General features: G+C 35.2%; 1 protein-coding gene across 1 annotated transcript; it reads left to right on the top strand.

The window, feature by feature from the left end:
- The first annotated feature begins 10,072 nt into the window (after positions 1-10,072).
- On the top strand, positions 10,073-12,322 carry LOC123193152. Its single transcript, XM_044605946.1, has 4 exons — positions 10,073-10,509; positions 10,807-11,308; positions 11,408-11,603; positions 11,784-12,322. Exons 1-4 carry the CDS (start codon positions 10,073-10,075, stop codon positions 12,320-12,322), a joined length of 1,674 nt encoding a protein of 557 aa, XP_044461881.1.
- Positions 12,323-12,445: the final 123 nt, after the last annotated feature.

Below are 12,445 nucleotides of genomic sequence, written 5' to 3'. Positions count from 1 at the left end.
GTTTTCCCATTTTACTTTGGAATATTGAGAGGCTGTAAAAGTCCTGATGGTCTTTGGTGTTTAACCTTAACTTATTGACACAAACATATAGCCACAAAAATTGTTACATCTTTCTTTATCTTTGACCATTAAAATGATCTCCTCAAATCTTGATACATCTTTACACTCCTAAGATGAATATTATAAAAGGAACTATACACCTTGGTAAGGATCTTATCCCTTACACCCGAATCTTAGGGAACACAGACTTAACCCATGAATCTCAATAAGTCTTCGACTACACTGAAATTTGTCTTAGTACCTTTAATATCTCTTTGCCTTGTCTAAACATATTGATCATTTGATACTTGAGCCATATAAATCTCATCTAGAAAGGTTAACTGAATCTATAAACCTGCCAACTACCTTATGATAACATCAATCTACTCCCTCACCAATTTCTGTTGTAACTCATAGTGAGTTATAATATGAGATAAACTACTTTTTTGTTTAGGGCATTTGTAACTATGTCAACCTTACCTGAGTGGTATCTGATTTTACAATCATAGTCTTTCACCAACTCTAACCACTGTGCTAACCCCATATTAAGCTCCTTTTAGGTAAACAAATACTTGAAACTCTTGTTATTTATGTAACTCAATACTAAACTCCACCTCTTTCTTTAGTGCCAACCTTAAAAGATTGTTATAGAATACATCAAGAAACTCTTGCACCACTGGAATATCTCTCACACCCCAAAACTACCTCATTTGATTTGCTTACTATATGCATTAATTATATTGTGCACCCTTTACTCACTTCTTCTTAGCCTTGACATTATTAATCATCATTCTCAAAACTTGAGCCTCTTCAAAGATGAACTTTTCACCATTATCTAAGTTTAACTAAACCTTTTTCTTTCTACAACCAACCTTTACCCCATACTTGCTAAAGAAATCCATGTTAAGTATCAAATCAAAGTCAAACATGTCTATCACTATCAAGTCTACAGCTAACTTTCAGCTTCCTAAAGAAATTGTCTCCCTCAATAACATGTGGCTACTAAAGACCTTATCTCTATCAGACAATTTTATGCTTATATTTGAGACTAATGTAAGCTTTAGTCTTATCCTATCTATTATGTCACTTGCAACAAAACAATGTATAACACTAAAGTCAATTAAAGCATACAAAAAATAAGAATGAAAAATTAACTAACTTTTCACTATTGATGGATTGGCTTTCGCTTGAGTTTGAATGGCTACAAATGCTCTAATTTTTTCTCTTTCAATTGTTTGATCTATAAGGGCTAGTGCTACTATCGTTGTGCACTCTTTAGTAAAGTGGTTGTGCAGCTTACACTTGTAGCACACCTTTTGACTAACTAGACACTCATTGATATGTTTTTACCCATATCTATAACATGCAAAAGGATTCTCATACCTCGGTTGATCATTTTTTCTTTATTTCTTACCTATCTAGTTTTTCTTGTTATTCTTAGACTAGAAAGACCTTTTGCCTCTAAAATCCCTACTACTACCCTTTTGGATGTCACCTGACACTACCTATCTTGTCTTTGGGTTAAGGTTACTGATATGGGCTAGTTTGATACACCCCTTTTTGGCTATCCTCTACCTCATGGCTTCTAATCATTATACCCTACTCAGGGCCTCTAAATATGACCTGGAGGTATAGCCTCCCACTGTGACATTCTTAGCTATGTTTGATCTAAGCCCTTTAAAGAAGACCTCCAACTTACCCTTATTTGTGCTTGCCACTCATAAGGCGTACTTGGTTAATTCATTCAATTTGGTGGAGAACTTTTTCACTGACATGTTGCCTTATTTTAGAATGATGAACTATTAGGCCCTCACATATCTACTGGCAGATACTTCTTTTGAAATGACCATTTAAAGTAAGCCCAACTCATCTTAGTAACTCGATAAGTCTCACATAACATCTGTCACCAAATCTTGGCATTGAATTTTAGAAGAAAGCTGACATACTAAATTTTCTCTACATTTGTCATAACAAATAGCCTTATGACATCCTCTACTGTTTTCAACCACTCCTCTTGGAACTAAGTTATTGTTGAACTTAGGAGGCTAGTGTTTGTTTGTCAGATTATATATGAGGTGAAGTTACCCTCTATTACCACCTACTATTGTAACTTTAACTGTTTCCTTGCTCACTCTATCTTGTTAGGATAGTAACTCAACAACTGTGGGTTACTTTAACACTGGTAGGGCCTAAACTGGATGTCTAACACTCTTTGATGCTTTTTTGTTCTTCTTGAGAACCTCATGTACAATCTGCCTAAAGACTACACTGTCAACTAATGGTGCTACTGATGTACTAGAGGCTTGTCCCTAAGCCTCTACTTGGCTTCTCTCTTGGTTAGAGACTTTTAAAACATCTTTTATCAGTCTTGTAAATCTTCTTATCTTGTAATAAAATCATGATTCAAGTAAATGTACCACTTAACTTAATGTAAATATAATATAGTTACAGTGGTAGACATGCGAGAGTGGTCAGCGTTGCATGAGGGGCTACTTTCCTTACTTATGCACTTTTAGACATACCAAGACTTAACATCTCTTTGAGTCTTAAAATCATGCTTTAATATCATAAATGTAACACTTATTTTCAGAAACATGCCTTTACACAGAATATATCCGAAAAAATGTGCACGACTTTTTTTTTAAACTCATATAGAGAGAATATAACATGATAATTAAAACTTAAACTTAGGTGCCTATAAAATATGTAACTGAAAAATAACTTAAATACCTCAATTTATTTAAACCACATGTCAAATGTCTAAAAACTTAATCCATATAATTTAATGCATAAAACATGTATAAAGTTTTAACTGGAATAATAGGATACATAAATATCCAATAAATTAGAAATGATTGTTTTGCCCCTTATCCTTAAGCAACTATTTGACTGAACCATTAGCTTCCCGCATACATCGTCACTTATCTCTACTTATGAAACCATAAAAAAGCAGCGCATGAGTAAAAAATAATCAATAAGTAGGTAACCTCTCAACACCTTATAAAAAGCAGAAAATTGAAACTATGCATTCTAATATTAAGTCTTCATATGGCTAATGCGAATGTAATCCAACACTCTCCTTTGTACATTCATCTATTATAGGCACCATTATGTCCAAAGTACATAGGACATCTCACATTATATACTAAAGCCTAAGTTGATCGAGGCATATATTATGCCTTAGTGAAAACAATGTGACATATCTTATGTCTACTAACTATTATGTCTTGCACACATGTCAATCAAACAATCAAGCTAACTAACTATGATACATTGGTCAAACAGGAAAACTGGTCATAGTCTCTCTTTTACCATATACGCATAGTTACAAGATTATTATTATAAAATTATCCTCAAATAGCCCTTAGAATAGGCAAGTATGTGATGTGTACTGCTGACCATATGAGAAACTAACTAAAGTGTCATCATCTCTTACCATGTACACCTGAACTAAACTATACTGCGTGGCCAATGTGTCTTAACACTGAGTGCATGATATATCTTATAGGTATATATGTCTCATATAACCTTATTGCTTTCACATATTTCACCATTTATGCACACAATTAATGACTATCTAAGTGTACATCACTTTCTTGACTTTTTCTTTTTTCGACTCGAAACTGACTCAGTCAAGGTCTGTGTCGTTTTCCATAAATTCAAGCACCTTTCTAAAGCTAACTATCTTACCTTACCTTGTTAAGGTCTTTATATTCTATTTCTTTTATCTTCCCCTATTTGTATAAAATATAGGGGTAAAATAGTTTTTTTTTTCCCATTTCTTGGTACTTACACAAGTGTGCTTGGAACTTACAGCCCCGTGTTCCTTATGTTGCTTATACACGGGCATGTTATGGTCTCACACCTTTGTGTTTAACTTTTGTACATGGCTTGCTTCATAATGCTAACACGAGCATTCACTTTTGGGGATACTATACATGAACGTGTATCTTATACCATATGACCGTGTAGGCATCTCCTAAGAATGAACGTGTTGTTGTGCTAAGTTTCCTTTCTCATGCAATGGATACATGGGCGTATGAGTTAGCCTGCACAGCTTTCTACAAATTTAAACTTCGTCCCCTATAGTTTTCTACGAATTTCAACCAAACTCTGATAATCCAAAAAATCACATACAATCAGAATGTGTCTCTAAACACCTTAGATGTCTTTCTTTTGATTATATTACTCATACATAACATAATTTCACGTATCACACATACTTTAATTTCAACTTTTTAACATCTATATAACCAATATGCATAATCATCAAAATTACATGTTGATTTTTCATATTCTAATCATATAATCATTCAGGTCATCATCTCACACTCCAAATCATGTCTAAGAACTATAACACATGAATACCATCCATAAGCTTACCAAAACAAGGAAAACTATTTAGCTAAAGGGACAACACACTTACTTGTTCTCCAGAGAATGCTAAACTTCACGTGGCTTTGGCTTTCTGGCAATCAACAACCTCTTTTCAGTATCAAAAATGTCTTAACTTTCTCTCATTTCTTCTATTCATGCAGCTATGGGTGTAAAATAAAATAAGCATTAGGTTTTACACTCGTTTTTATTTTCACTACCAAACACGTTACATAGATGTGGCATTGCTCAAATAAGGCAATTTCCAATTTTGCTGTAAACTTTATTTTATATTTCAAAATTTACTAATAATACATGATTGTGTATCTTAACATACATGGGTATGTATCCCGTTGGCAACTTATCATTAATTATAATTCAATACAAAAAGAAAAGACTGATTTGCCCTTCAACATACCTATGGGTATTACATCATCCTATATCGAGTGATTATTCATGACCTAATAATAATCGTGTACTAGACATGAACAATTGTCTCTATTGGAGGGATGGTCATTCATGATGTTTGGGACACAAAAATCAACCTGTTTTCACCTTCTAGTTAGTTTCTATGCTTTCCTAACAAATAAATATATCTATTGGTGAATCTCTAGCACCCTATCATGAGTTCAAATCAAGCAATCACAATGGGTCTTTAAATGCCAACCAAAAGATTGGAATCTACATCTCAACATAACTTTCATACCATATTCAAGCACATATAGTTTATATAATTTCCACACCACCACATAATTTTATTGTAAACAATAATTCTCTCATTCAGGCATGCCATACACATAAATATTCATGTCCATGTTCTAGATCAATCAAAACACAACTGTTATATATTTAAGCATATCTTTCTACTTTTCATGCTAATACCCCATTCATAACATTCATTTGATCTTCATGCTAACAAAATCATCATCCAAACTAATATAAAAATAGTTAAAACAAAGGATCGAAATTCATAACAGTCACATTTTGTCTCTCTTACTTCGTTTTTCCCTCTTTCTTGCGTTATCGGAATCCACCAAATGTTGGACTATCAAAATCACATCCAAACACTCAAAAATTGTCTCTGAAACAGATAAGTATGCATTCACTTTGGGGATAACAAATACCTTAAAAGTCAATGCAACATGCCTTTTAAAACCGATTTTCTTATAACACCATGAACGGACATTCATGCCTCACATGGACAATCATTTGTCGCTTAAAATTTTCTAACATGGCAATTATCCACTATGACTGACTTGTCAAACGATGCACGGGCATCCCTACCTTATACATGTTTGTTTATCAATTCAAAATCACAAAATTAACTCATTTTCATTTCAACTCAATCACAAATATACTCTTACATAAAAATCAATGTAACATGACTAAAACGTACATGTGAGTGTTGCAAATGAGGTGTTAAATGTGTTAGGGACCACACATTAAGGGTTAACATTGCAAGTTTTCATCTTGTAAATTAAGTTGTATATCCTATTGATGTCATGATTCGAGTAGACTCACGATAGGAAATGACATGTGAGGAAGAGAGTGTTGTGCTTTTTGCAGTGCATATGGTTGCCCTTGCTTTATTAAACTTCAAGCCTTGAGAGACATGCATGTCATGAGTTTTAACCTCTTAAAGGCAATGTCTTTTGTAGGCTACATCCGCATGCATGTGGGAACATGACCATTTGAGGTCTACCTTAGTATTCTTCCATAAAGAATTTTGGAAGGGATGTTTTACCTAAAGTCAACAGGTTAAGAGAACTTTCTTGCGTTCTAGAAGGTCTTGAAGGGAGCAGTAAGCGAAAGATTAATGGCATACTAGCATATTCAATTAAGGCTCTTCTTCTAATGCCAAAATATTGATGAAATTTCTCATCATCAATTGATGTATGCAATTTAAAGTCCTGTGTAAGATAAGTTATGATAATGACATTGAAGATTTATTATTGAATCTTGACATTCAATACATTGTTATTGAATAAATGTAAATAAAAAAGTTAGACACAAAGTGGTTTTTAATGTAGTTTGTTCTGTTATTTGAGAGTTTATATTTACGATTATGACATTAGCATATCTAGAAGAATATTATGATAAAGTGAGTACAAAATTACAAGAGAGTTGTCCTAAGAATTAGGGCTGGACTCGAGTCAAGCCAGCTCGAGCTCGAGCTTGGCTCAGCTCGGTTCGAGCCCGAAACGAGCCGGGCTCTACTCGGTTCAAGCCCGAAACGAGTCAGACTCTGCTCGGCTTGATCGAGCTCGAGCCGAGCTCGAACTAGTTCGGGTTGGCTAGGTAGATTTTTTTTTTAAATTTTGTATACAAAACGACGTCGTTTTAATCCATATATATACAAAACGATGTCGTTTTGATATAAAAAACGAGTCGAGTTGAGCCGTAAACGAGCTGAACTCGAGCTGAGCCGAGTTCAGCTCGAGTCAAGCTTGAGCTGAACTCGAGCTGCCATAAATAAACTGAGTCGAGCCCGAGCTGGCTGCGAGTCAAGCTCGACTCGGCTCGAATCCAGCCCTACTAAGAATGACTTGACTTTGGCCAAGATTCTTAAAAAGATTTGTTAGATTTCATAAGAGTCTCTTCCTCTAACTTAGAATGAAACCTGTATAATCATAAGTATTAAATATATGATTTTTTATACTTTCCTCTCTTCTTTTATCCCATTCTTGCATGCATGCCCATTCATGCCTCCCCCTTTTTTAGAAATTGTCTTTATTTAAAGGAAAAGAAAAGGGGGTCAAAATTTTATCAATTACATTGAATATTCAAATTCAAATAATTTCCTAATGAGTTCTATTTAAGAGATAAAATATTGATCAAAAATTGATAAAACATGATATTATTGGTTTCTATCGTGAACAAATAACATGGTCGACACATTATGCTATTTAGGTGATAAATGCCTATTCACAAGTCAAAGTGTGAGTTATCACTTCTACAACTCATCATTTCTCCAAAAGTTGTTCCATAAGCAGGAGACTATCATATAGCACTTACAAATAATAAAAATAAAACATCATACAAACATATGGGGATATTAATTAAAATAGGCAAAAGGATTCCCGCCTAAACCTTTTTCGGCAACAATTACTCTGTTTTACCTTTCTAAGTAAATCATCTTTTTCATTCCAAAAATATCCCTAATCTAATTTTTCAAATTCAACGCGTGACTTTCCCCGATTAATTGATTCCTACCACGAAAATCATTAATATTAGATTAAGATTAAATCATCTTAAATAAATAAAATTTATAAATTAAAAAAGGGATTAATATTTAAAAAATAATTTATTTTTATATATCAAAAATAATGGATATATAAAAAATGATAAATTTCTCTTTAAATTATCTGTAATGAAAAATATATAAAAATTTCTTTTTTATAAAATAATTGAAGTGAATTTGGATATTTATAAACTAATCTATTTTATAAAATAATCTATTAAATAATATATATTTATAAAATAATCTATTTTTATAAAATATATTAAATTTTATTTTTACAAAAACAGGTTGCAGTGAATTTGGTAAGGGGTGCGTGAATTTGGTAAGGGGTGTGGCACTTTGGTAAGGGGTGCGGGTGCGTGCTTTCGGGTGCTCGCGTGCTGGTGCGTGCGTGCGGGCGCGCGCGCTCTGGTGCGTGTGTGCGGGCGCCCTAGCGCTGTTGCATGCGTGCGGGCACACACCCGCACCCTTCCAGCAAATTGTTGCACCCATTCAGCAATTGTCGCACCCCTTCACCAATTCCCGCACCCGTTCAGCAATTCCCACAAATAATGGTACAACAATTGCTTAAAGGGTACGGCCATTTCTGAAAGGGTATGGGAATTGCTGAAAGGGTGCGACAGTTTCTGAAAGGGGGCGACAATTGCTGAAAGAGTATGGCAATTTCTGAAAAGGTGCGGCAGTTTCTAAAAGGGTGCGGGAATTACCGAAAGGGTGCGAGAATTTGCTGAAAGGGTATGAAAATTTCTGAAAGGGTGTGGCAAGTGCCGAAAGGGTGCGAGAATTACTGAAAGGGTGCGAGAATTGCTGAAAGGGTATAGCAATTTCTAAAAGGGTGCGGCAAGTGCCGAAAGGGTGCGAGAATTGCCGAAAGGGTGAGGGAATCGCTAAAAGGGTATGACAATTTTTGAAAGGGTGCGACAAGTGCCAAAAGGGTGCGGGAATTGTCGAAAGGGTGCAGGAATCGCTGAAAAGGTATGGCAATTTTTGAAAGGGTACGGCAAGTGCCGAAAGGGTGTGAAAATTATCGAAAGAGTGCGGGAATTACTGAAAGGGTATGACAATTTTTGAAAAGGTGCGAAAATTACCGAAAGGGTGCGGAAATCGTTGAAAAGGTATCACAATTTCTAAAAGGGTACGGCAAGTGCCGAAAGGGTGCGGGAATTGTCGAAAGGGTGCAGGAATTGCTAAAAGGGTATGACAAATTCTGAAAGGGTGTGACAAGTGTCTTAAGGGTGCGAGAATTGTCGAAAGGGTGCGCGAATCGCTAAAAGGGTATGGCAATTTCTGAAAGGGTGCAACAAGTGTCAAAAGGGTGCGAAAATTATTGAAAAGGTATGATAATTTCTGAAAGGGTGCGGTAATTATCAAAAGGGTGTGGCAAGTGGCGAAAGGTTACGAGAATTTGTTGAAAGGGTGCGACAGTTCCTGAAAGGGTATGACAATTGTCAAAAGGGTGCGGGAATGGTTGAAAGGGTGCGGTAATTACCGAAAGGGTGCGGGAAATTACAGAATGGGTGTGGCAAGCATTGCGGGCACGTGGAAGGTGCGGGAATTACTGAATGGGTGCGGCAACAGGTGCGGTGGTGCTTGGATAGGTGCATTGCATTATAATCTAATGGGTGCGTGTTAACCTAATGTCCAGACGTGCATGCACAACTTATCATCTTCTTTAATGAAAACCTTTATTAAGAAAATTTTAAAAGAAGTTAATAATTATTTTTAATAAGAAGAGAATTCAATTCTTCATTAATATTTAGTTAGGGTAGATTTGCGGCAACTGAAAGTATTTACTGCAATAATAATAAAACTACGATGATTTACTTCGTCCAGAAAGAAACTATTATTATTTTACAAAGATTTCTTTGCTTCTTCACTTATTTTTAATATTTCAAAGCTGCGTTATAACTTCAATCTCACTTTTCAATCTCACTTTTTTGTTCTTGAATCCATACATCAGAAAAAATGATAGGAGTGATGTTTATGCTAGGATTCGGAGGAGAATGGTGCAACGATGAAGGTAATAACCTCAAATATATCGGTGGATTTCAGAAGTTGTTTTCCGCTAATAGAAAAATCAATTACGAAGGATTCAAGGAAGGAGTATGTTTTCGTTTAGGTATCAATCAATGTTTTAATGAAATTAAAATTTATATGCCAAATCCAACAGAGTTTAGCGATTCACCTTATTTATTGAAAGATGATTATGATATCCGAATGATGATGGAGTTATGTAAATCTCGCAAAAAGTCTCATTTTTTCCTTGAAGTGGTTTTACAGCAAAATGAATTTCGACATAATTACCAGCAACATTCACAACCAGGTCAAGACACTCATCAAGAGATTCATCAAGGTCAAGAGACTCATTAAGAGATTCATCAAGGGATTCAACAGAATCCATCAACCGAAGTTCATTCCATGGATAACATATATACAGTACCAGAGAGTGTACCAGGAAGTAGCTGGATAAATACAGATGGTATTGAGAATGATATTGGTTGGAATCCTTTTTCTCAAGACTTAGCATATGGTGAAAGAGGCCCAGAACCAATATGGGGTACACTTGAAGGCTGTTATCAAACAGATGATTTACCTCTCGTGCATGATATTAACCCTCAGGAAGAAGATGAATATTGTGGTTGTGACAACGACAGTGATAGAGATTATAATTGTGCGGAAATGTGTGATGATGTTGTTGATGATGCAAGGGTTGATACGTTAGTGACAACACCTGAACGTGTAGTTGTTTGCAATCCATTTTTTGGTGATCCAGAACCGTATAGAGATATTGAAAATGAAGGAATTACGGTCCATACTGTTGCACCATCAGGCGGCAAATTCAAAGTGACAGACCAGTTTGCATCTAAACAAGTTTTAAAAGATACATTATATAAAGATGCAATAGAAAATGGCTATCAATTCAAAGTCTCGAGTTCAAATAAGAAAAGATGGGATATAAAATGTTTACATCAATAATGCAAATGGAAAGCGGGAGAAGTTAAGTTAAGTAATAACAATATATTTGTATTACAAAAATTAGGAACACATACTTGTCCTCGCGATATCATAAGGCCTCACCACAGGCAAGCAGGTAAAAGGGCACTTGGAAAAATCTTATAGAACTTATTTACTACTGGGGATCGTGTGTATAGGCCAAAGGAAATTATAACAGATATGACAGATAGGTTTCAAATTGATATATCTTATGCACAAGCTTGGCGTGTAAAGAATTGGGCATTGAACGAAATTAAAGGTTCACCGGAAGAGTCATTTAGATTATTACCAATATTTTGTTATAATCTTCAACAACGAAACCCTGGTACTATTACAGAAATTGAAACTGACTCAGACAATCGATTTCAATTTGTTTTCATATCTTTAGGTTGCTCTATCAGAGCATTCCGTCAGTATTTTTATCCAGTTATTTGTATTGATGGAGTATTTTTGAAAGGTCAATATTGGGGTACACTTTTTATTGCTGTGGGCAAGGACGAAAATAATCAAATTTATCCAATTACGTTCGGAGTTGGCGGAAGGGAGGAAACAATGACTTGGACCTTGTTTCTCCGAGCGTTACACAGATGTATCAACGATCTCACTAATCTAGCAATCATCTCAGACAAACACCATGTTATCACTCGTTCTGTGAGACAGGTGTTTCCTAATGCACATCATGGCTAGTGTAACCATCATATAAAAAGAAATATGTGTGCTCGATACAAGCAAACAAAACATATAGAAGGATTATTTTAGAGAGCGACGAAGGCTTATCGAACAGAGGATTTTGAGGAGGCTTTGCATATGATTAAAGTTGAAAACCCCACTGCAGCTGCTTATTTGGAAGGGATTGACTACACACGGTGGGCTCGTGCTCACTTTCCTGGCATTCGATATAACATTATGACCACAAATATTGCTGAATCGTTTAATGCTTTGGCACGACATGCACGTAAATTGCCAGTGGTTATGCTCATTGAATTTCTATGTTCGACATTACAAAAATAGTTTTATACTCGTCACAATATAGCAGGTAAAAACCTCCTTAAATTGTTACTATTCATAATATGATCTGTATAAACCATCAATGTCTGTATTTTTATGATTTCTAAAATGTTATAATATTTTCCAGATACTTGCACTCATCCTCTGACTCCATGGGCTGAAAAAAAGTTAGCCAATCATATTCACAAATCAGCTAATATGATTGTCAAACCAATAACTGTTGATAGATACGAGGTGTATAACAGTGGTAGATCTGTCGCTATAGTGAATCTTGCAACAAAAGAATGCAGCTATAAAAAATTTCAGCTTTCACAAATAGCATGCGCACATGTTGCGGCAATTGCCAGATTTCAAAACCTCTTAAATTGTTATCCTTGGGTAAATAAATATTACTCAACTGAATATTGGAAAGTTGTCTATCAGGCTGTTGAACCTTTGGGAGATCCTTCCGAATGGGTGCAACCTGAAGATATCCGTATTGTTAATCCACCACAAATGCAACAACGACGTTCTGGTCGTCCTTCAGAATATAATAGAAGACCGTCAAAAGGAGAAGAAATACGTCAAATTGAATGTAGCAGATGTCATCAGAAAGGGCACACGCGTTTAGTTTGTAAAAATCCCTTAACTCAGGCAACAACATCTTCATCAGGCTTAAGTTCTTAGAAAGAATATAAATTCATATAATTTTGAACATTGGTACATTAAATTGTCTTTGCGCATATGATATATTTGTTTTGTGAATGATTGCAAATTCTATTTCTTCTGTCAATAAATAGCATTTTCTTG

Source organism: Mangifera indica, chromosome 12 (assembly GCF_011075055.1).
Source record: "Mangifera indica cultivar Alphonso chromosome 12, CATAS_Mindica_2.1, whole genome shotgun sequence".
Lineage (NCBI taxonomy): Eukaryota > Viridiplantae > Streptophyta > Magnoliopsida > Sapindales > Anacardiaceae > Mangifera > Mangifera indica.
The sequence above is the reverse complement of the archived record's forward strand: the minus strand, read 5'-3'. Positions and strand labels throughout refer to the sequence as shown.